This window comes from Epinephelus moara, chromosome 22, assembly GCF_006386435.1.
Source record: "Epinephelus moara isolate mb chromosome 22, YSFRI_EMoa_1.0, whole genome shotgun sequence".
Taxonomy (NCBI): Eukaryota; Metazoa; Chordata; class Actinopteri; order Perciformes; family Serranidae; genus Epinephelus; species Epinephelus moara.
Genome location: NC_065527.1, coordinates 27746180 through 27771791, shown reverse-complemented (window position 1 = coordinate 27771791; position 25612 = coordinate 27746180). Strand labels below are relative to the sequence as shown.

At 41.0% G+C, this 25612-nt stretch overlaps 1 protein-coding gene across 1 annotated transcript in view; it reads right to left on the bottom strand.

Annotated features, from left to right (window-relative positions):
* Positions 1-457: 457 nt before the first annotated feature.
* Positions 458-25612, bottom strand: part of dbpa (D site albumin promoter binding protein a) — a 40177-nt gene continuing 15022 nt past the window's right edge. Inside the window, exons 5-6 of the mRNA XM_050035117.1 lie at positions 5906-6159; positions 458-3006 (exon numbers count right to left, since the gene is read on the bottom strand). Of these exons, the coding sequence (XP_049891074.1) occupies positions 2791-3006; positions 5906-6159 (470 nt within the window). The 3' untranslated portion in view covers positions 458-2790. The remainder of the gene's footprint in view (positions 3007-5905; positions 6160-25612) is intronic.

The window sequence follows — 25612 nt, the reverse complement described above, 5'->3', positions numbered from 1 at the left end:
CAGAACACTAAGTTTCTGGTATATTGTTTAGCTTCTGTGCTGGTAAATTTGGTTTATCAAAGATAATTACAAAACATCAAAGATATGGCCGAAAATGACAACAGAAATCAAAAAGTTTGCTGATTTTATAGATCTCCACAATTTTAACCAATTGCCAGTTTTGTACCCAGTTATTGTTGTTAGCACACTGTCATGATGTTCTGTCTACATAACTGGAAAGAACCACATACTAAATTTCAGGTCATAAATAGCAGCCTATGAATAGTAGGATGGTATTCAACAAAGCCTTAATGTTAGTTAGCTAGTTAACTAACAGCTGCTGCTAGTGTCGTAGTAATTTCAGCTGGCAAAATCAACAGTTCAGTGAGAAACTGAAAATGAGAAGCTGCTTTTGTCCACTTGTGTCTAAAATTAGGACCAACTGTTTGAAAAAATTACTATGAATTTTGATTTTGATTCATAAGTGTCCAAAGTCTCAATTTACTGTGAACGAGTGAAGACAGGTATGAGCAGAGTTGTTAGTAAGCTAGATAAAGCGAATAAACTGTGCCACTGTTACCATAGTGAAATAGATACATTAAGTTCAAGGATAAAAAGGCTTGACGGGCATAGCAGTAATTAAGAGGGGGCGGGGCTTAGCAAACGGTCAGTTGTTCTGAGGAAAAAGTTGTCCATCCCATAATGAGTTAGTAATATACCAGGGTACAACAGAATTAAAATGATAAAACCAACAGCTTTGAAAGGATATACAACAAGAAAAATAAAATATAATTCCCCCCAGAAAAACAAACCAAACCACAAATTTTGTGATCCAAAGACTTTTTTGTGTTTTTTTTAATACGTGTATTTAATACCTCAGACAAAAACACCTGAGAAATAAACTGACAAAATGATTCCAATGGGATTTTCTGTAATATATTCAATTATGTATATTACAACTATAATCACATGATTCAAGCATATATCATATACATATATATATCTAGTGAGAGAATAGTTTAATATTCAATAGTACAGTTGTATGGTACAGTAGCAGTAGGGTGCATTTCTCATTTCTCATTGGGTAAAGTTTGAAGGAGAGGTATAGACAAGTGTTCATGTGTAAATCTATATACGATTTATCGATACAATATGCAACAAAAGAAAGAAAAATTAAACTAAAAAGAAGGAATAAAAGACAAAGAAAGGGTATAGGCAGTTCAGTACTGTGTTTGAGATGGTGTAGGTGTGTGTGTGTGTGTGTGATTATGATTTTTGTCAGTGTGTGTGTGTGCGTCAGGTGAAGGATCAGATCAGATCAGCACCATAAAAGTCCATAACAACATCAACAACAACAATAAGGGTTAAAACCTGGGTGAGGTCTGTGTGTGTGTCCATGTGTGTGTCATGTGTCTGCATGCTGAAGGTTTCAGTCACTGTTCAATCTGGGCAAATCAACCCTAAACCAGTTAGTATTTCATTTTTGCACTTCCTGGACAAATCGAGGAGTAAACAGAAAGACTGCAACCATGTTCTGTTATTGTTAACAAACTATCAGTGTGAGTATATGCGCATGTTTGTGTGTGTGAGCGAGACACGTTCCCGAATCTAAATGCAAACCTGCCAGCGAAATTCTCCACCTTATTTATTTTCTAACATCTGCTCACATCCAGCTGTTCTGATGGCTATAATTACTTCCTGTTTTCCTCTCTTTTTCTTCTTCACCTTCAAAAATAAAAGCCCTGCGATTATTTCTAAGTCAGACACGGAATCAAATAGAAGATAACAAATCAAGTGCTTGAACAAGCCCACAAAGAAAACAAACGAACACAAAAATTTCTTAAAACTATACAATTTTTGTTTCACCATCTTCCTCCTACTGCCTCCTTCCCCGCACCAAAAACAATCATTACTAAGATACCCCACCTCGTCTTGCACCATGTGAAATACCTGATTCAACCGTGATACATTCTCTGTTATGCCTCTGCCTCCAACTAACCAGCTCAGTGAAATTGAAAATAGATTATCTGTTGTTTAGCGATAAACAGCTGGGAGGAAAAGCGTTTTGTGTGGCCCCATGACTGTCCAGCTAACAGCCCCTTCCCACCCCATATATAAAATATACAAAAGATTATCTCCAAAATCCTCCTCCTGGCTATCTCTGCTAATAGAAAAATATACAATAATCCTATGTCAAAATCTCTTTGCGTTATGGACGAAAACCCTGCACCTCCTCCTCCACTTCTTCCTCTTTGCTGGACTAGTCTTGCCTTCCTGCCCACTTCAAAAATATACATGTTTTTTTATCCTATTTATAGAAAAATCTTACACATCTGACCTCTCCTGGCTTGTATCCGTGCCTTGAGCTTAAAAAGTGAGATTTCACTGGCATAATGTGAATTCAACACCCTGTTTGAACTGGCCGGAGCAGCGGCCGGGACGCACTACCTGCAAAAATGCCATGCGACATCGGGCGTAAGCACAGCACCGAGGGTGATGTAAAGCTGCCGAGGTGACACACGGTGATACAGTACGTTGAGTGGATTCAGCAAAGCAGCATGTACAAAGAGAGTCAAACTGGTAAAAGATGGCGTCACTGTGCTTTCCTGCCGTGACATCCTGAAGCACAGCGTGCGCACACTTTTTCGTGTTTGCGCCCGGTGTCGCACAGCGCTTACTGCAGATCTACGTCGGCCTCCCCCCTCGCCACTTCAACTAAAGTGCTGCTGTTGTTGGGTTTGCCTTGTACCCTTTTCTCATTTCCTCCTCCCCTCCCGCCCCTTTCGCCTTCGTCTTCTTCCTTCCGCCGCCTCACAAGTCTCCGTGTCGACTCTCGTACTTGTTGATGATGTTCCTGCAGCGGCCCAGCTCTTTCCTCATGTCAGCCACCTCCTGGCGAAGGGCAGCATTCTCCCGCTCCAGGAATGCAGCCCGCACAGAGATCTGGTTCTCCTTCAGCCGACGGGCGTCCCGCGAGCGCTTTGCCGCTTCGTTGTTCTTGACACGTCGGCTCCAGTACTTCTCGTCCTGTCATCGGCGCCGGTGTGGCATGTTGTGGTGTGTGGGGAGGAAGGTGGAGAGGGGAGAGAAAAAAAAAAGAAGAGAGCGTGGGATGAGTTATGAGGGTCAGATGTGTGATGAGAGAGAAAGGAAGAAGGGTAGGAGGAAAGGGAGCGACAATTGAACATTTGCAACTATGGAACACAAAAGCATTGACAATTTACTGGACTGCAAAGACAAATTTCGACACCATAGCCATGGAAAATACTAATTTCTGATTGTCTAACAGGCAGTTTTTATACACTTACTTTATACTTCATTTCAGTCTGGCTTCAGGCCTACCCATAGCACTATTTTCTACCATTTCTTTAGTTATTAAGTCTTAACTCTGGAAATCAAAAAACACTGCGCTGCTTTTTTTATTGATCCAACAAAGGCTTTTGACCACTCTCTGCTTTTAATGTGACTTTTGCCTTTAGGTTTTGACTATGCTAGCTGCCTGTGGTTTCAGAATTATCTCTCTGATAGGTTGCAGTCTATCAAGACAGGTCATTTTTTAGTCCTCATTTCTATCTGTTACAAATGGAGTTCCCCAAGGTGCTGTCCTGGGACCATTTTATTAACATTTATATAAAAAGTATTATATCTGCATTGTACAATTCTAACTTCCACCTTTATGCAGATGACACAGACGTCAATTCCTACGCAGATTCTATTCATGCTGCCTCTCTAAATCTATGGCTTTCATTTAATCTCCTTCAAAAACACCTCCATAATTTGAAACTGGTCTTAAACCATGCGGAGAGCAAAGAGATGTTGTTTTTGAATGTGAGAAATGTTGACTACAGTAGTTCCTGAATTGGTTCAATTTCAAAGATAATTGTGCGAGTCTAGAAAGTCACAGTTTAATGACTTTCTAGACTCACACAACAATGTTAGCAGATGCCTGAAAGCTAACAAGACACACACAAACACATATAAACAAAAAAAGCGTTCTATTAATCAAATGATTTGCATGTACACAAACAACCTCCACATCAGTTTTTAGTTGTTCCTTGCTAAACTTGATGATATTCAATTACTTGCTAGTATTAATAATTCTTTATGAAAGGCAGTTCTTTCTGAATGCAGCTGCTCAGTCCTGTCCTGCTGAGCTGCTACGCTGAGAGAATAAATGCCCGGCAGCCTCACAAAAGTGTGCATCCTTGCTTTTTGGGGCATGAAAGAAATTTGTTGGCCAATGAGGGTCTCGTGAGAGGAAGACTGGAAACCACTGAGATTGTTGTGTTAAACTTTTGGACCTAGAGAGCAAAATAAGAGTCCAAATTGAGAGATCTTTATCTGACAGCCCAAATAGTGTATCCTCATAGGGCCTTGTGCAGGATCTGTTTACATCTGGCTAAGTTTAAGTTTCCCTCCAGGCATTTAATGATAGTGGTGAGTGAGTACATCAATATACGTATCTGCAACTGTTCTACCAACTGAATTATCTGTATACATATTCATAGTGGGAGGAGTTCAAACTAAGCATGGGCCAAATAACATGAACACTTCTACCAGCATGGACGCATCAGTATCGCATCTGTCAACTTATTTTTATCTGCTCAAGTCATGGAAATAGGGTAAATATTGGAAAAGTTATGAAAAAGGTTTGAAAATTCATTGGTAAAAATGTGTGGTAACTCAAGTTTAAAAACCTGATTTTCACAGGAGGGGGTCTTTAACATCATTCCTCAGCCACATCATTATCCCTCTGCAACATTTTTTAAATGTTTCCTGGGGCTACCAGCGCTCTGAGATTAGTTTTTTAATCAGTTAATGAAAAAATGTAATTCTCCTTAATGTTGCGATCCTGAAATAACTTTCATCTTTCGATCGTGGCCATATTTTCCAACTCTTCAGTAGAGGGTTGGTATTAAACAAAGAGCTGAATCTGAAATCTCATTTATGAGGGGCTGCAGAGCAATCCCAGCTTCATCTTTAACTTTGGTCAGAGATAATTTTTCCAAACAACCTGCGTACAAATGATTTATAAAACCTTCAACGACTGAGCACGAGGTGTGCGCCTTCATCTCTCCATAAATACCCAACGCCTCAGGAGCTGCAGCTGCTCTGCACTCAACTATGAAAGCCATTGATCAGAGCTTCTCTTATTGTGCAATAAACTGAGGACATAATATTTTAAGGACTCTCGTCAGGAGGCATCAATTACAAGTGGGCATTGTGCTCCTTTAGTTTTTCCACATCAATACAGGAGCTGTCAAAGAGCTGTGGCGTTTGTTGTGATGACGTTCAGCTGTGACTGGTTTTGTTTTGTGTGTATTTATTACAGATAAAAACATCAATAAATTTCTGTCTGCAACTGAGTACAAAAATCCTTATTTTCTGCAAGCGCTGTGAGAGTTTTTCACCCTGTTTTTAACAGAAATCCATTAATTTCAACACTTAATGGAAATGAGAGTATGTATGTTTAGAAAAAATAAAAATGAGGCATGCCACTGCTGAATGTATAACAAAAAAATGAAATGTGATGTTATAAAATACCCAATACAAGTTGAAAACTGGAAACAAGTTGAAATATTCTTGCTTTACTGGCAGATTTTATCGACTAAAATTGCAGACAAAAATATCCTGAAACCACATTTCTGCAGCTTTGAGACAAAAGCTTCTGAAAACTGCAAAATAAAGTGCTATAAAAGTGCTACAAAAGTTTTAAGCTTAATTTAAAGCAAATATATACCCACTCACTGGCCATCAAAAACATTTGTCCTTTATACAAAATGTTAATGTATTATTTATGTCATTTTAAGAAAATATATTTCTAGCCTGTCAGAAGCTGTTTGCATGCTTGCATTTTTGGGGAAAAACACATTACTGAACAGAAACTGGTATGTAGGACAGCAAAGAATTGTGGGAGATGTAGTACCTTCTGCTCATTGGGGACCAGCATCTTGCGGGCCTTCTTGATCATCGGCTGAGGTTTCAGCTCCTCGTCGGAGAAGCGGTGCCGCCGTGGGTCAAAGGCCTCCTGGCCCGGCACGCTAGACAGCGCCAGGTCCGCTGGGTCAGGGTCAAAGTTCACCATGATGTCGCTGTTGCCGTTGGCGGCCGCCGGAGGTCCAGAGGGTCCTGGAGGGCAAGTAGAGGTGGGTGACTGGTCCTGAGGCACCGCCTGACCACCTGGGAGGGAGAAAGAGAGGATGACTCAGTATGTTATAATGACAATTACATTATTTCAAACTTATATTATATATACAGCATATATGACATATTTGTTTTTCTTGCATCACAATAACTTAAATCTGGAAACAAATCAACCTCAGTACACTCTTCCTTTTTTTGCAGTGGTGTCTTTCTAGATACGACCACTAGGAGCTGCCAAAGATTTTCAAAGGCTTAAGCTGTATTTGAGCTCACAGAGCTTTGCTCGACAGTGCCAGATGTGGAGGCTGAGATTTACAAATAACTGCAAAGCTGCTGTTGATTGTCAAAAGGCAGAAGGTCAGTGGAAGGTCAGAGGTCAAGCTCAGCTACAGACACTGGAAGTGGGAGTCATTTAGGTTGAGTTTGGTTTGAACTTGAAACAGGCTCCCCGGTCTGCTGCTTATTCTGATGGCTCTGTGCATGGTACTTTGTTAATATTGGCAATTTATGATAGTCATTTCAATAACACAGCTCATAAATTACAAGAGAAGAGAGGGGAGAGGGCAAGAGAGAAGCAAACGAGGGTAATTGTCTATACATTTCCAGCAAAGTGTAATATGCTCGATGGTCCGTTCAGATGCAATCAACACAGAGTCAGCAGGACTTGCTTCATTACTCATTTAGCTGTTCACTCATTATCATCTAGTTCTATCTGCAGATTAGAGCCCATCTGCCCTCACTGAGGACGGTCACATGTTAAAGAGCAGCAGCAGAGCTAAAGGATAAAAGCTAACATGCTAAAGATGACCACAACACGGTCCTCAGCGGAGGTTTGAGCTTGAACTCTAGACATAAACATGACTGATGAATGTGTTTCAGCTACCAGTGGAGAAAAACATGGTGACTGTAGTATTATGGTGTCATTGTTTTTCTATTATACAAGGACTATCGATATTAGCAGTCTTTAAAAAGTATAAAATTTAAATTGAAATTAATTTTCTTTACACAGTTACTGTCTGTGTTCAGTTATTTTGTAATAAGTGTCTCCATTTTCTCTGCATTTGAATCCCTCTAGAACCAGCTCCCATAGTAAAATGAACATCAGCTATTAATTGATTTCAACCAATGGAAATGCTCAGGGTTTTTTGGCACAATTTTAAAATCTGACTTTTCAAGTGTTTAACATCAGTTTATGTACATTCATATCTCACCTTCCAAATTCACTATATTCATATTAATTTAATTATTATTTAGCCATTGCCCATAGTGTTTTAGCAGTTTGGTTTTAATGTCCAATACAAAATATTTTCTGAGAGACATAGGTGCAGATTTCAGTCTGTTTTGGGCAACCAGAACCTGGGGTGGGCAGATTCAAAGGTGTGGACCCAGGCAAATGATTCTTAGAACCTAAAATTTGTAAAACTGAATTTAAGACATTTTAAGACTGTTAAGAGCCTGCAGATACCCTGTTTTCTATGATGGCACAAAAAAGGCAACGCTACTGGTTTTGGGTTACAATAGCTCATACAGGTCAAACCCTGTGTGGTTTAGTGTTGAGGCGGCTGGCAGCAGAGTGACATGTGATGTACACAGTTTTATCCAGAGAGCAGTGAGCCAAAAAAGAGGCCCACTGAGATGAGTTGACCATAAAGAGGATTACCCTATAGACAGCTGACAATATGTTCAAATTTAAATCAAAATGGGGGGGGGGGGGGTAATAGTTTCTTGCATGTGGAATAACAAGCGGACGCTGTAAGTCTTCGTATTCTCAAATCTCAGCTTCACTCTGCTGTTTCCCCACAGCAGCCACAGTGACGCTGACTCACCACCAGGTGATGGTATCGAGCCGGAGACGCTGTGCAGGGCAGTGGGTTCACATCACGCTGGATTTACAACAAGCAGGAAAGATCAGGATTTTGTTTAACCCTTTGTGCGGCTTCGTATGAGAAAAATCAGGTCTTACCACTGAAAACAGAAACTGAAAGACCGTCTCTGAACCACAACAAGGAAATGACAGAAAATCTGATCAGAAGTCAGATCTCTTGTGTCTGTTTTACATTTGATAAAGCTCTGTTGAAAGACTGCAGATAATGTTGGTAGCTTGGTGGTGTGGCGGTCAATTTTTTTTTCCCCCCTGATTCGATTCCAGCAAGCTTTACTGGCATGATTTCATGTGTGTGTGCTGAATAATCAATGTAATGGAATGAAATCAAATCAAATAAAGTAGAGCAGGAATTTTAAAAAAACATGACGTTGTTGATGTTGAGTCAAGTGATTCTTGGATGCTGGTAGGAAATTGTGTGGCAGTGAATGTTAAACTCCTCCTGGATGCTTTTACCCTGCAGCTATTTTGCATTAGCACCGCTTTTCTTTTCTGAATGCAAAGAATAGAGCGTCTATTTTCGCCCATATCTCAACACCAGCTGCTTATCAGTCAATTATTTTCCATTTCTGATACCTGGAGAGAAAAAAACTTAATATTTCTGAATGTTTTCTCTCTTGAATACAAGTGTGAGTTGAGCAATCATCCAGCACCAGTCAGAACTGTACTGTGGCAGCATTTGTAAGACGCTTTTTTGGAGCTCCAGGCTCCGAGCCACGGATTATAAATAACTGCAGAGCTGGTGACCAATATCTACTAAAACAGTAGTGGAAAGATCTCAGATACTTGAGCAAAATTAAACAGAAAAGAGTAGTGTTTACGTAATATGACTTAAGTTATTTTTACCAACAGAGAGCCGAGATCCAAAATCCCTCTCATTAACAGTAGATTCTAAAGATTCAGAATTAATTTTGTTTTACTATAAAGAAGCTCTGGTATAAAATCACAGACACAAATAAAACGTCCTCAGCCATCAGACTTTCTGCAACCCAAGCATTTTGTAAACCTGGAGATGTCAGTCGGAGCAGCACAACTGATTTGATACTTGACTGCTGCTGTGAGCTGTCAGTCATTTTATTATGTGCCTCAACCACAATACCACAACTGGATCCTCTGCAGGCTCTGAGAAATCAGGCTGAGGCTCCATGGCAGGCAGGGGGTGGGATGGGACCATCTGAGAGGGGAAGTACATGGTCTACACAACCCCCCCCCCCCCCCTCCCTCCCACCCCACCCCCCCCTCCCCCCTCCCCTCCAAAATCCAGCTGAAAACACTTGACTACACACTGAGGGAGCAGTGCCACTACAAGAGTGGAAACTTCTGAGTATATAAACTTTGAGAGCGGTGGTTTTCAAGTTCAAACTCAAGTCAAATTCTGAGATAAAATCATCTGAAGACGGTGTTTACATCCAGTCATAAGAAGTAGGAAAAAGCTTCTCATTTCTATGCAGGGATTTTGATCCGCTTATGAAACCAACATTCTCCTACACTTTTACACGATCTGTAAGTTTTGTGAGGATTTATCCACATTTATTAATTACTCAATCATTTATTTATTACATGAAGTCACACAAGGTTTATCGTCAGTGAAATGCGATCCTGTCAGTTCCTTCAACCTTTTTGCCTCTACATAATTGTCCATGACTTTGTGTTATGTGGCATCCAAGACAGTTCTGGTAATCCATAATTTCTGGTTGTGGAATGATTCAAAGGTAGTTTTGGGCAGGAGTGTCCCGATCAATCTCAAAGATTGGTATGAGGGCTGATCAGGGCGTTTTTGACCTGATCAGGATCAGCTATATTGAGCTCATGGAGTCCTATCCAATCCTATTTTTATGTCAGACAAATGCTTTTACTGTCAAAGGTTTCATGCACAACGACGCGATGAGTCCAGCCTTCGTCTACTCTCCAACTCTCCACTATCTGTCTCTCCTCCACTCTGCACCCTGACTGCCACGAAACACAACATGCCATAATTGACAGCAAATGCCATTTGAGGCTGTTTATTTTATGTTATTTACCAAAGTTAGAAGCACTCATTTCAGCTCAGTGTGAGAGTCGTTTGCATTTTGGTGTTTCACCATTGGGAGAGACATAGACAGTGGTGGATAGCCGGGGGACACCAACACTCATGATGCCACTGCAAGTGCAACAAAAGTCAAGCAAGCATAAAACCAATAAGAGCAATTTATTAATCTAATCAGCACAAAAGATGTACAGACGAAATAGAGGTATCAGACTGGGACTCAGTATCGGCAGATAAGCAATATTAAATGACTTGGATCGCCTCAGACTCTAATCCATCTCTTGCATCACTAGGGTCATACTTCGTAGTTTGTTTACATATATCATATCATATAGATTTAGAAAGAAGATCATGGTTTGGGTTCAAATAAGTACATACATAAGTTAGGTATCTAAGTCACGTAACATATGTCATGTAGTTAACTATGGTACGTACGTAAAAGAACTCAACACTGACTTTTAGTTTCACATGGGACAAGTAAGTCCTGTGTTTGTTTGATGAATTCATCCATCCGGACCATCTCCTTACCAAGTCCCCAGGACCAGCACCAGACTTTGAAGCCAGTTTTACATAGTGGCCAGACTGTGGAATTACAACTCCCATAAGACTTTTTCCCATAGACTTACATTATGAAGGAGACTTCTGTAAATCAGTCGATTTTTTTTAAGTGTCACAGCTCCCGTGAATTGACTCATTTCATTACCAGGATTTTTGTTCATTCAGTTGGATGACATTTTGAAAGACAAGAAAAGGCCGCACTATTAAATCATTTTATTCCCATTCAAGTTAGCAGAGCGCTCAATCAGAAGTTTACTGCTCAGCTGGCATTAGTCTCTAATACACTTGCTCTGTGGGTCCAAGGATGTGGAAGATCTGGGTAATTTTGTACCCAGGAGGTCGAACTTTTTTTGGCTTCATGCACCACTGAGCAACTTGGGCCCGCGCAGCTGTATCTAGTTCTTTTTGCACATCCATGCTACCTACGCAGACTTTGTCACACTTTATACTACGTCACCTGTCATCCTCCTTTGCTCCTGTCAATAACTACGGCCAATAGAGGTTGCCACCCAACAATAAAGTTAAATATGGGTCATAATATGCTGCTTGTACAAACAACCTATGTGGACATTCTCAGATTGACATAAGCTCCGTGTCTGACATAAATGCATCATCCTGCTGTACAGTTATTATGCTTTTTAGTTGGTTTTCTTTGGTCACAGTCAAAGAGTGGAAAACTTTTTTGTGTATTCAGTTATTTTGGGCTCCCAGTGCCCAGTCGCAATCAAACTGGGGCTTGTAAACAAAAGTCACATGGGCTCCCACATACAGAAGCTTGTTGATTAGCCAGAGTCTTGGCAACCTGTCCCTCTGCAGAGTTTGACATTTTGGCAGAAAAATCAAAACCTGATTCCTCTTCTCTTGGAAGGGGTTTTCATTTCCAGATATCTCAGTGTCATCATCTGCTGCCATTAGCAGCGTTTAAGCGCTTTTGTTTAATTCTACTTGAACTAAATGACTGAATTCTGCATCCTGCAAACAAACTGCTCCAAACTGTCCACTTACCGACATAAATACAGGATATACCATCAATATCCTTTGCCAAACACTGAGTGAGCAAAAACATGCACACATTTGTGCACACTTTTATAAAACCATCATGAACCATTGCTGTTTACAACTCATAATGCAATGCACCATATATGCTCCTCTTTATCCTTCTATACATCCTCTAGTCCATCTGTTTGTCCGTAAAGCAGCGACTCCATCAGATAAACTGCTGCTGGCTTGATCTGACTCTGTGGCAGCTGGACGGGGCTGATCCTGGATAAGTCTGCCCAAAGCCCCGTCCTAATAACAACCATTTTGGGCAAAAAGTTGAAACTGATCCAAGAACATGGCTCCCGCTGCTGCCGGGTAAACAGCCGCCAAGCACGGCTTCGCCTGGCTTCATTTCCTGTCTGTGAGCAGAAGCCATTTGGATGAAGCAGCCGCTGACTCTCGGATCCTCTCTCTGCTTTCATTAATTTAGCTGAGATTATGTGTTTTTCTTTTTCCGCCTGTCGCTCTGCCTGTCAATCTCTGCTTCTCTCTGTCTTTCTGGATCAGTCTGTGAAGTTCACTGAAAGCCTTGTGTATAATAACATTTTTGGACTAAAGCAACTAAAACTCAACTGCTTTTAATGTAAAATGAATCATTTTCACGCCAACAGCATCACAGTGAATCCAGTCTTTCTTCCAGGACTGCAACACTAAAGTTCCTGCATTAACTTTAAGGACTCTCCAAGGTCTTTGAAGGTTGCGTTTGGTGAAATTCAAGGACTCAACGGTTTTAGATTTAGAGCCTTCATTTCTTATTCATATTCTTGTCAGGTCGAGAAATCCTGGTTGAAATCCTTCATTTTAAAACGGCTGCCGTATCATCTGAAATCTCCATCACAGGATTCGCCTCAGGTTGTCTTGCGCTGATCCTCACACGGGGCGAACAGAAGCATGCTGATCAAGTTGGGCAACGTATTGCAACTTTAAGACACAGAGAACTTTTCCAGCCCTCCTTCGGAAACTTTTTTGAAAGAAAGAAGACAATGATAAAATGATCAGTTTCTCTCTTGAGCCGTCATTCTAGTGTTCACAAAGCATGCAGGGAGAGATGAGCTGCAGTGGGCAGAGACGCCCACAGAGTCAGAAAATAGACAGGTTGAGGTACAAGAGAGTCAGGTGAGCAACTCTTCCTCTTGACTAATCGCTCGCTTGATCTAACTATGCTTCCACTTGATCCGCCTACACATGAAACTGAATGCAACAAACTCACTGTTGCTCTCTGAGGGGTCGTGGAGAGGCATTATGGGAAATGTAGGAACCCAAAACACTGAAGTGGAAGTAGGCGTAGCAGGTAAAACTTAAGACTTAAACGCACAATATGTAATTTTCTGCTGGTGGGGTCCCTCAGTCTAAACAATAACAAAATACAGAGCAATGCCATTATTGCAGTCAGTTTCTCCCGGTTAGGATTCCTTAGTGCTCAGAAGGTTTTCACTGGGAGCGTAATATCCATAGAGGTCTCCTTCCCAAACATCACAGTTTCTCTGATGCTGTTTGGCTTGTTGCAGAGAGCCCTCTAGCCCAGCTCCTGCTTATGTGTGCTCACCTTTTTTCTCTGATAACTTAAGATCCAGACATTCACAAGGTTTTTATCGGGAGCCATATTTTCCATAGAGGTCTCCTCCCCTCCACAACAAATGGACCAGGTGATTAAAACCAGCAAAAACACGAAAGCAGTTTCTTGTTAAAACCATGTGTTTCTCCGATGCTGCTTGCCTTGTTGCGGAGGATCTGCTAGCCCGCCTCCAACTAATGTGGGCTCATCTTTTTTCTCTTAGAACTCTTAGATCCTGATGTTCAGCAAGTTTTTACTGGGAGCTGAATCCAAAGCAAATGGACTCAGTGATTGAAACAGGTAAAAACACTGAAAAAAGCCATTTTATGTTTCTCCAATGCTGTTTGGCACTGCAGAGACTGGAGCTGAGCTGCCGCTGACATTTACCCAGCTCGTATCTCTGATAACTTAGGATCAAGACATCTGATGGCTATTATCCCTCATCCCGTTAAAAAAAGACCAAGATCTATAAAGGGAAATTTGTGGCTTAAAACTGGATAAAAAGTTCATTTATGACAGCTTCTGTCAGACAACCACAACCCTGACACTTGTGCAAAGGGGATTTGATGCCACTGTCCTTGAATAAAATTACAGATTTCTCTGGGTTTGAACTTCATTGGAAACATTTGGGATAATGTAAGTACACAACTCAACAAAATATATAACATTGGTCTAGTTGTTTTTCAAAAAGTTAAATATTGTATCTTTTAATTTTGAACACTGCACTTCATCATCATCATCATCATCATCATCATCATCATCATCATCACCATCCTAAAACAGGACAGACTGTTTCCCTTTAAATCTGTTTAAGCCTTTTCCTGTTTCAGCAGCTTCCTATGCCATAAAGGGAAACAATGCAATTACTGTGACAATGGTAATTATGCTAATTATACAAGGATGGAGGTAACAATTAACTTCTATTGTGACTACAGTAATTGAGACTTGTACTTTTTCAGTGGTTTTAAAGTCCGTTATTTTCATCTTCAGTGAGTTTTCATCAAAGTTAAAGTACTTCACTGCATTTAAACTCCATTAGCTTTCAAGTTGAGGTTTCCACTCAACGTCTTTATCACTAATTGCTTTGAAATTGCTTCTCATGATAAAGCATTATCATGATTTTTGTTGGGTTTTTCTGTATCGCTATGGTCGAAGGTGCATGTCATGTTACTGCAAACAGGGGCATTTGTTGCATGTCCTGCCTGTCACATGATCCTCGCTGTCTCTGCTGTCAACTGTCAAATAAAAGCGAAATGCTCTCCCTGTCATTTTTTTTTATTTGAAACTATTCATTTTTCACATCAGATTTCAAAAATAGAACAGATATGAGTGTAAAACACAAGATGAGATCCAGACATCAGAGCAGGTACAAGGAGAAAAGAACAAACGGGATGACACATCTTAATATTTAGTCATCAAACACATCATGAGTACAGTTACATGACTGCTGGTGTCATCTAACGTTAACGTTGAATTATGACTGACTCGTAGTCTGCTTAGTCAAATATGTAAATAATATTTCACACAAGTGAGATTATTCTTCATTATTCGACATTACAATAACTGAGGTGGTAGTAGCAGTAGTGCCTATATGACAGTAGTATTAAACGGCTTTAGTGATTGTGGAAAGTAGTACTGGTAACAATGGTTGTACTCATTTTAGCAGAGTAGTAATAACAGTAGTACATAGAGTACTAGTAGTGCCAGGGGCAGTATCACTGACAGTATTAACAGTAATAGCAGTAGTATTAAGGGCAGTAGTATTAGCAGTAGCCTTGGCAGCAGCAGTAGCATCAGCAGCACTATCAGTGGTAACAGGAGTCATGGTAGTAACAGCAGTACAATAGTACTAGTGGTGCTATAGTATTAGTAGTAACAGTGACACTAACAGCCATGCAAATAATAGTAGCAGCAGTGGTAGTGCTGACACTAGTAGTAGTAGCCATGGTAGTAGCAGCAGTAGAATTGGTATTAGTGGTACTAGTTGTAAAAGTAGTACTTTCAGCAGCAGTACAAAAAGCAGTAACAGTAGTATTTGTAGCCTTAGCAATAGCGCTAGTTGTAGCAGTACTAAGAGCGTTACTAGTTATAGAAGTAGTGGCCTCCACAGTAGTAGTCAGAGAAGTATTAGCTATAATACTCGTGGCTGTAGCAGCAGTAGCAGTGGCACTAGCGGTAAGCCTGCATGTAGCACTGTCCCTTCAGCAGAAGTACTAAGAGAAGTACCATTTGTAGTCCCAACAGTGGTGCTAACAGCAGTAACAGCAGTAGTAGCATGAACTGCACACTCAGCAGCAGTACTAATGATATCACAACTTACAGATGCAGTATTAGTACTGCAATCAGATAAAGAGTCAGAGCAGTGTTTCATTTCCTGTTGAGTCCGCTCAGAGTGGACGACGTGCAGATGACCTGTGCCAGCAGCTGTTTGTACCAAACACAAAAACATGAGTTGGAAATGCAATACGTACATGGAATGTGATATAGGAAGTGTGTTACATAAAGAGGGCTCCCCTCCCTGTAACATAAACACTCCTCACACTCCTCATTGCCACCGCCACCATGTTTGGCCTCTTCCGCTCTAACTTAAACACAGTGGACTCCTCCTTCACAGCAGCAGCTACATGATCCTTCAATTATGTGTGCAAACAACAATATGGAGGAACAGCTGGCCACACACACACACACAGTCCTTCGTGGTTGCGGCGTACAATTGTTATCATTATACAGTTTTATACAGCTAGCAATGGCAAATAGCTAGTCAAAAATCCCCCACAAATATAAAACAGAGAAAAGTAACGGAGAGTTTTGGAGAGCAGGAGACATCTGTGGATAATTCGGCTCATGGTAAAAAATACTCCTGAATGTCTGGATCTCAAGTTATCAGAGAAAAAAGGTGGGCACAGATTAGTAGGTGCTGGGCTAACAGCCTGGTTCCAACCTGCCAAACAGCATCAGAAAAACACTGAACTGTAAAGTAAAACTGCTTTATTCAATGTTCTTATCTGTGTAAACCATCAGATCTGTTTGTTTAAGAGAGGACCAGACCTCTAGGGATAATTCGGCTCCTGGTAAAAACTTCCAGAATGTCTGGATCAGAAATAAGGTGAGAAAACATTAAGTCACCAGAGAGAAGGGTGAGCAGAGATTAGCAGGTGCAAGGCTAGCGGCCTGGCTCTGACATGCCAAAGAGCTTTGGAAAAACATTGATTATAACATGGAACTGCTTCATCCAGTGTTTTTAGTGTTTTTTAATCACCTGGTCTGTTTGTTTTGGAGAGGAGAAGACCTCTGCAGATAATTCGGCTCCTGCTAAAAACCTCCTGAACAATAACCACCGATGGAATTCTAACCAGGACAAGTTTAACCTGGTTGAAATCTGCCATTCCTCACTGCTAGATGCCACTAAATTCTCCCAAATTTTTGACACTGTTCCTTTACTGTAAGTGCTTTTTTTTTAACTGATTTTTTTACTGACTGTGTTGTAATCTAGTTTACATATAATGAATTGTATTGTTATGATTATATACTTTAGAAGCACAAAGACATTATTTTCAAATTTAAACTGCATTATCTCTTTTGATTATTGTTAGCACAAAGAATACTATAAGAAGAAAATCTAATCAGTGTTGAATTAAAAGTCTTTGCACCAAGCTTTCAATGATCATATGAAATCAGAAAATCTCAGTTCACAGCCTCTTTAACGTGTGTTTTTTTGTCTCAGTTCATGGTTTCACTGTGAGACGCTGAGCAGCAAACATGGACGTCCCTGTACACACACCAAGGCAGCAGGCTCTGACTTGCCCCTGCACACACACAATCAAACACACAGCCAGGCACGTGCACGTTCACATGAGTGTGCCAGAACACCAGTGGATGCACAAACACACCAGAAACAATTCAGTCCAGGTGACACACCCCAGGAGTCTTGTTCCTTATGTCAACACACTGGGACTGGGAGTTATGTCACTGCAGCGTGGGTATAGTAGTGACCTCCTCCCTCTCTCTCATGTTTCTTAATCACAGCTCACACTCTGTCTACAGGCAGTTCAGACCCCCACATAGTATTACACTCTGCAGGTTTATCTATAGCTGCATCAGAATTTTTGTTCATGCTGGAGATGAATTCAGGCTGTAACACTCATGCTGCTTTCCACACACACTATGCAAATTTCTACGAGCGTACGGCAAAGCTTTTTGGCTTTCAACCATTTAAAATACTTTACTGGATTTATTGTTGAATCACTGTAGCCTGAGTATGAACTGTGCAGCTGTGTTGTGAAGAAAAAAAGCTTTGACTTTTACTTTCCAGCAAAAAAATTAAAATAAAATCCAACAGAGATCAGTGCCCAGTGAGCTTGTCCCCACCATAAAAACAACAGTAATGGGCCCTGTTCACATTTTGGAGACAACATTATTGAAAACGCCTTCTAAGGTGCAGATTTTTCAAAAGTTACTGTGTGTCTTTGTGGACATGTAAAACACCATTGTTGCATGTAATGAACAAAGCGGCTGAAATAATAACAACCATGGTGAACCACTGGTTTGTTAACGCTTTATTAACACTGCTTGGTCTGATAAAATTAGTATTTCCGCCCCACTTCACAGATGGACAGAGGCATCTATTGCTCCTAAAAGTTTTGTTCCACCTCAGTGTACGCAGCTTAAAGTCCGCCAAAACCAACAGTTTTGGATCAGGCCTGGTCAAAAGAAGACAGTGGGACACTTTCGAGAGTGGAATTGTTGATGAGAAATGGAAGGAAGACTGTCACAAGTCCAGAGCATCACTCCCCATTTTTGATTGAGCTCCTTTTTTTCATATATTGAAGGGGAACCAACTGTGATGAGATCTCCAGCAAGGTTTTTCGAAAAAAGGTAGGCTGTACACTTCACTACCTTTGTGACGAGGGAAGACTGCAGAAGACGGCTATCGGTGTTAAGTGTTTGGAGTTGTTTTTGCATTTGTGGATGGAGATATTCTGTAAAACAAAGGTATTGTGGACAGATCTTTTTAAAGGAGGGGGGGAAATATCTGCTTTCAAAAATATTTGCATATGTGTAGACAGGGCCTGAGTCTCATTTGTTTGAATGCCAAAAACGCCAAGATGATTATATCTTCTTGGTTGGCTTCTTTTAACCACAATCATCACATCTCCTTAACCATAAATAGGTAGTTTCGGGTGGCGTAACATAACAAATCCTCAGCAGATATTCAGACTGGCAATGACAATGTTTTAGGTAGCCGTAAGATGTTAGCATGCATTCCAGTAAGGCCAGGCTGACATGGCAGTTGCCATTATCAGATAGCAGATGCCAAAACACTGCCGAGCAGTTTATCACATTATGAGACAAGCTTTTCAATCTTGCAGGATTACGGCGCAAACCAAATTTTGTTTGTTTTTTGCCAAGGCCTTCTGCGGTCAGCTAGCCTGGGTACCAGATGAATCTACGAGCTCATGTTTTATTTGCACTGGCAGATGCATCTGGTCTCAGACAGATTTTTAGCCAACCACACTCAGATTGGGCCAATCACAACCCTTTATCTGATAAGGGGCAGGTTTAAGACATTGACTGACAACTGCAGAATATGCAAAATACGTGATGATGCTATTTTTAGCTCACGCACCCTCATTCCAGGGACACTGCAGTGAGCTTAGACCTAGAAAAGACGGGCCTTTGAGGCATTTTTAAAAACCACCAAGGGGCCTGCATCTGATGTGACACTTTCATTTGAAGTACTGTTTTCAAATTCTGATGGCAAAAATGGTACAAGTCGTTCATACACATGCTGATGCTACGCCATCACAGCTCATCTCTGCACGCTGCACTTTGTTCACATTTGTCTGTTGCTCAGCGGTACGTCACATGTCAGAATGTTCTCACTCCTAACTCTAACAAATACAGCAGCTTGGTCATTGACCCTACGCTTCAAACTGTGACACTCTAGGCAACACTCAAGCATCAGTTCTGGACCCTCAGGGATGGTGTGTCAATTTCCGCTCTTTACATGCATAGTGTCTTTTCAAAGTAAACTTCCTTGTTCACAGGAAATGTAGGTTTCATCACCAAAAGTAATTTAGGTTTAGGCAACAGCAATACTTGGTTAGGTTTACAAAAAAGAACATGATCTGGGTTAAAAAACAACCCAGTCTCATTCCATACTGATCAAATAAGAAAGCTTGGTTGGTGGCTCTCAGAGTCAGACACCGACACTCCAAGGCACCCTTCAGCAGCTGCATGAGATGTAAGTTTTTGGCGCCCAAAGCAACTGCCTTAGTATAAAGAGCATTGAGACTGGTGTTCATTTGCCTTGTGACACCACAAGTTAGTCGAGTTATTTTAATGACGACTTGGTGTGCTAGTATGTGTAGCATACTATGCCACAAATCTATGACAATGACATTACATTACGTTAGAAACAAACCCTACTTATTCAAGCCGAACCATGGTGTTTTTTTCTATACCTGACCACATTCTTTTGTTGCCTCAACTTCAGGAAGTAAACCTGAACCAATCTAAGTTGGTCTAAGGTACTGTACATTTCTTATGAAAGCTGAAGTTTATTTTGAAAAGAATCTGTATGTAACAAGCATAAATTATCACGCCATTCCTCAGTGTCCAAACTCACACTAGAGGGACACCTACAGCATCATAGTGTAGGGCCACTGACCAAGCGTCGGTATTTGACGAGGTAGGAGGGAAAATGTGTTGTAAAATAAGTATGTTTGCTACATAACTAAAATAAGTTTATGAGTATATGTTACAAGTAACAAGACATATGTCATGTATGTCAACATGGCACATAAGTCACATGACATTAACAACATAACATTGGTAAAAAAAAATGCAAATGACCACTGACTAAACTGTCATATTTGACGCCCTGCCAATAAGAATGGGCTTCAAGTGCTTCGAATTGGTTTAAGGTCTATCCAAATGCATCCAAAAGCATTTTGATCTTCCGCCATTCATAACATCCCTTGGAGTTCAAAAAGATCAAAGATGAGTGCTGTGTCTCAAATCACGTACTTCTGTACTTACACTTACTATTTTGAGTGCATAAGTGCGTTCACACTGAGAAGTATGGAAAAATGCAGTGCACTATGAGTACCCGGATGGTGCACTCAAAACGGTCAAAAAGTTCAGTGTGGAACTATGGACACTTCTCGCCCTCAATGGTCGCCATCTTGGCTATGTAGCGGAAAGGGAGGAACCACTTTTCAAACTGGAAACAGCGGCGAGGCCTGTGCGACCGTGAACGTCGCTGCATTGTACAAATACATGTGTTTTTTGCACTAAGCACCACTATACTGTTGTCGGGTATAAGCCAGCAGTATGTTTATTGGGTTAATTTAGCAGTCTGTAATGATTTGGTACCGCAAACGATAACGCGGATGCTAATGCTAGTTTGCTGACTAGCTAATTTGCGGTTGTCATTTCCAGTGAGTGCACGACGGCCGTGTTTGGTTTGAGACAACACTAGCCTGTCGAAATTTGCGCACTACGTTAATGAGTACATAGTGCACATAGTATACTACATAGAATTGTACTAACGGAAGTATGTGATTTGAGACACACCACATCTCAGAGGTTTTCGACTAACTTGCATTTGCGATATGGATGTTGGACTCATGGTCAGGACATGACCTCAAAGTGAAATGCACATTATCAATGCGTTAACGCCTTTAGCACATACCTGGTGCGTAATACAGATCATAGTCAGAGTACAGTAGCTGGGATGTGACAAATCGATATAATTCAGTGTGGTAGAAATGCAATATTTTCTGAAGAGCTAGTGCACGTCTTTGATGGAGACAAAGGACAGCAGTGTATCCCTACAAGTCGACGCACACCATGAGCTGCTGGTGTATCCTGCTTTTAACCATAAAGGAGGCAGATGCAAAAAGAAAAGGTTATATGACTCATTTTGCTAAAGGTCATATGCATTTTGGAGGGTGCTGTAAAGTCATGAACTGACAACAGGGCATCAGATCAGAATATGCTCATATTGTGACACAAAACTGTTTATTTTTTAGTTTAGTTTGGAGGACTTGTTGAATGCAGGACCTGAATGGTTTCTAGTTTGAACTTAGCTTTAGAGACGGTGATTTATTAAAAATGTTAATCTTTATTAGACTGTAATCAGAAGTGTTATGTCTTTTTTGAATAGTATATATACTGCTACACAAAGATCTGCTTTCAATTAAAATTCTCTCCCCAAATCCCTGTTTATTCTGCCATCCTAAAGATTTTCTTCTGCTTCGTCCTCCTGTTTATTCTCTCTGTAATCTCCACTGTTTCCTCTCTCTCTCTCTCTTTATCTCCCTCCACTTTCCTCCTGCCTGCTCTCTCTCTTTCCTCCCCCAGCCCCTCCCTTCCCTTCTCCTCTCCTCTTTCTCGCTCTGATGCTTTCTGCAGCGGCACGTGACGTGGCGGCCGCACATGGCCCGAGCGTGTGAGAGACAGCGAGAGAGAGAGAGGGTGAGGGAGAGAGATTTCAAAACATGCAAAGCGAACACTCTGGACTGGCTCTCCCCCCTCCGGCACTGCTCTCTCTCTCTCTCTCTCTCTCTCTCTCTCTCTCTCTCTCTCTGCCTCTCTCTCTGCCTCTCTCTCTGCCTCTCTCTGTGCAGTGTTACAGAGTGCAGAGTCAGTGTCTTGTTTAACCCTTCCCTCGCCAAGATTAATCACAGCCCTGAATGTTAAATCACTGACTGCCTCAGCATGGCATTATCCTGCACTCTCCTCTTTTAAAGACACAGCAGCTCACTTTAATACCTCAACAATGTACAGCCAGATTTGACTAAATTCATCTCTTAATACCTGAAAGAAACTTGATGTATATCTCATCTCACTGGGTCGAGGGTTTATCCGGGATTCTTCCCGTCTAGACGCTGGTATTTGGTTTCTGTTTGAGGTGAAGCAGTTCTGTGGTTGAAAGCTGGGGAAATCATATAGTGTATGTTGTTCCTGAGGCCCAAGACAGTCTAATCGTTGCTCAGATTGTTTGTCTGCAGGAAAAATTGACTGCAGTAATTTGAGCTGCAGTAATTTGGCTCTTCTTCATATTTATTTTTGATTTGTTTTCTTCTTAGCAGTGAAAACGCTGCAAAAGATTAAATATATTTATATAGAAGACTGTAAAACAGCAGCTTATGGGCCATAAACACTTGTACTGAGAGTCTACAGCCATGTTAGTTGAAGCTAACATCACCATGCTCACAGTCATAATTCTATCTTGATGTTTAACAATATGTGTGGCATGCTAGTTCAGTGTGCTAGCATGCTAACATCTCCTAATTAGCACTAAACAGACACTGAAGCAGACGCTGATGGGAACATCAATAGTTCTGAATGGATGGTGGCTGTAGAGCGAGGGAGTAGTGCCATTCAGCCCGATCAACAGAAGAAAATGTTGGCATTGTATGTTTCTACATCACATTTGAATGTTTCATATGCATCATGTCAGCGTCTCTAAAGTGAGGTAGTATATGAGCTGAGTTAGTGATCAGGAGATGGAAGAGATGGAGGATGGTGTGACACCTTGGCGAGACACCTGCCAAGCTGCAGTTCATTGCTCGGACCGACAAACAACAAACCATTTGGGTTTTAGTGAGTCATTGCTGTTCTTCAGCAGCTTTTTAGGCATCAGACACAGCTGTCTTCTGGCGAACCCATGCCAGTTTTTCCAGTGGGAATTAGGCTACGAAAAGCATATGTTTTTTAATGAGACATGGCTGCATTTCCTGTGAGGACAGTGCCACGAAAAGTGGATATTTTAAGCCAAACCATGATCTTTTCTTTACCATTAACAAGTGTTTTTGTGCTTAAACCTAAACACACATTAACCACAGCATTGTTGAGACATAAAGAAAGGTAGAGGGTCAGTTTATCCACTACATTATAACATACAAATGTAATGTATCTGTGGTTTGCAGTAATGGAAAAAAGCAATGTTTTTTTCTGGAGACAGTGCTGAGCTACTACAATTCATCCTCTGGGGACAATGAATGTGTGCTCAGAATTTCACAGCAATCCAGTATTTGTCAAGACATATCAGTGTATTTGGTTTTGATGGCTGGCAACGCAGCAATATCTTGGTAAAAAACACAATTTGTCGTGGCACAATCCTGGCTGGAGAAGCAGCCAGGTTTTTTTTTAAAAGATCACTTTCTGTGCACTTGTGGCCACTACGGCAAGGAGTATGCATTTATGCCCCATGCATAAAGGCAAGCCTTTATGCATGGGGCGCCTGCCCTACCTGGTGAGCTACTTGGCACCCCAAAAATATCCCTTTTCACGGCACTATCCCTGGTGGAAACACAGTGACGGACCGCTGAAAAATACCCACTTTTGGTGATGAAATAGCCGCTAGAAAACGCAGTGATGACTCACTAAAAAGCAAACGGTTTTGTTGTTTGTTGGTCTGCAGCTTGGCAGGCATCTCGCCTCGGTGTCACGCCATCCATCATTTCCTTCACTTCGTGATAACAAACTCAATTGCTATACTACGTCACTTTAGAAATTTTGATATGATACATGTGAAATATCACGTATCCATGGTTTGCAGAAACATACAATACCAACATTTTCTTCTGGCAGCTGGGCTGCCTAAATACAAGCACATGGCTAAATATTATGCAGAATGACATCATCTGACTCAGCATCTGATTGGCTAATCCTCATTACCTTTCCTGGTTGGGTTGGTTAAGTCTAGGCATGAGGATTGAGATTGGTTAGGGTAAAAATATCAGGGTAAGCCAATCAGAGGCAGAGTAGGGTGGATCACGCCAATGTATGAAGGTCCAATGATGTCATTCTGCATTATAATTAGCCATGTGCTTAGTCTCATCGAAGAAATGGCCCTTTGGCACAGTGCATGTTAGTATTTGGGATTACGGGCTTTCAGATAAAGGGTCTTTTGGTCCAATGGGACAGGTCTTTTTTTTGGACTATTGGGGCTTTGGAATTAAAAGCTGTCAAAACAATGGCATATCAGTGTTTACAGTCAAAGACAACTTGAGGGCGGAGAGAAATCTGACAGCTGAAACTCAGCCCATTTTCTCTTCAGATACACTTTGGATCAAACTCAAAATGTTTTAAAATGAGGCCTGAAATCCTGCCCAGGATATAAATAATTGAAACGTAAATGTCATTTAAAAAACACAAGTTCCTAATTTAGCAGCTTTGTGTAAACTCTAGTTTGTCTGCCTGTTGAGGTTTACAGCCCATATTCCACTATTGGCTTGTTTGTTTTTATCTGCACTTCCCACTGAAGCTTCACCACTTCTGCTTTCATCACGTGTCAGTCTGTCAGCAGGATTTAAAATCTGCACATATTCCCATGAAGTTTGGTGACCAGATCAGCTTCAGGCAAAGGAACAACTGATTCGATCTGGGCGGTTATTCAGGTTTGGGATTTTTCTCTCCAGGTGTTGTTGCGTCATTTTACGTGCAGTTATGTCTTTGTGCTCTTTAGTTTAATAAGTGATTAAGAACCATCTTTGTAATAGCTGTGATAAATTTGTGTAGCAGATGCTTCCTTCCAAAACACATCGCAGCCCAATGAGTTCATGTAGCAGACTCAGAGCAATCTGAGGTTTCAGTATCTGTGTTTGATTAAGAAGGTTTCTGACTGAGTGAATTGACCTGGAATCGTCGGAGCTGCAGCCTGATAACAGCTGATTTGGACTAAAAGTTAAGGTGATTCCTCTTTCCTTTCCTAAATAAGAGCGGTTCTTTAGGGAAACAAGAAACTGCTCTGGCAAGGAAAAAATAGACAAATGATCTTGTAGCTCAGTGGGCGTTTGCTTGGTTAAGAGCATCATTAGTGAGTGTTGAGCAAAACTACACTGCAGATGATGGGATCGGGCTTCAACCTGACAAATTCTCTCCTTTACCGACTAAAATACCAACATCAGCACAGAGCTTACAGAGCTATCAGATTGCTGTTGTGGAAATGTCGAATTTCTTCTTAAACATCCAGCAAAATTAATCTCTGAACAATACCTTTCATGGGAAATGGGCCATGCATCATGCAATCATGATTTTAATTACCTGTTTATACGTACAGCTCATTATGTTTTGAAGAGACAAAAATCAGAGTGAAAACCACAAACTATTTTACATCATACATAGATATCGGTATTACTTTACATATTTCAGGGACATGTCAATTTCTGTTTATTTCTTTTTAGATATGTTCTATTTTGTGCTGCACAGCCCAGTTGCCATAAGAAAATGTTGGCATTTTTTACATTTCTGCAATCCACAAATACCCCTTACATTTGCACATTTCATATTGTCAGCGTTTCTAAAGTGACGTAATGTATGCACTGACACTGTCATCAGGAGGTGAAGGAGAAGGTGGACGGCATGTCCGCCAAGCTGCAGACCAGTGTTCAGGACCAAGGACAAAGGTTGCTTT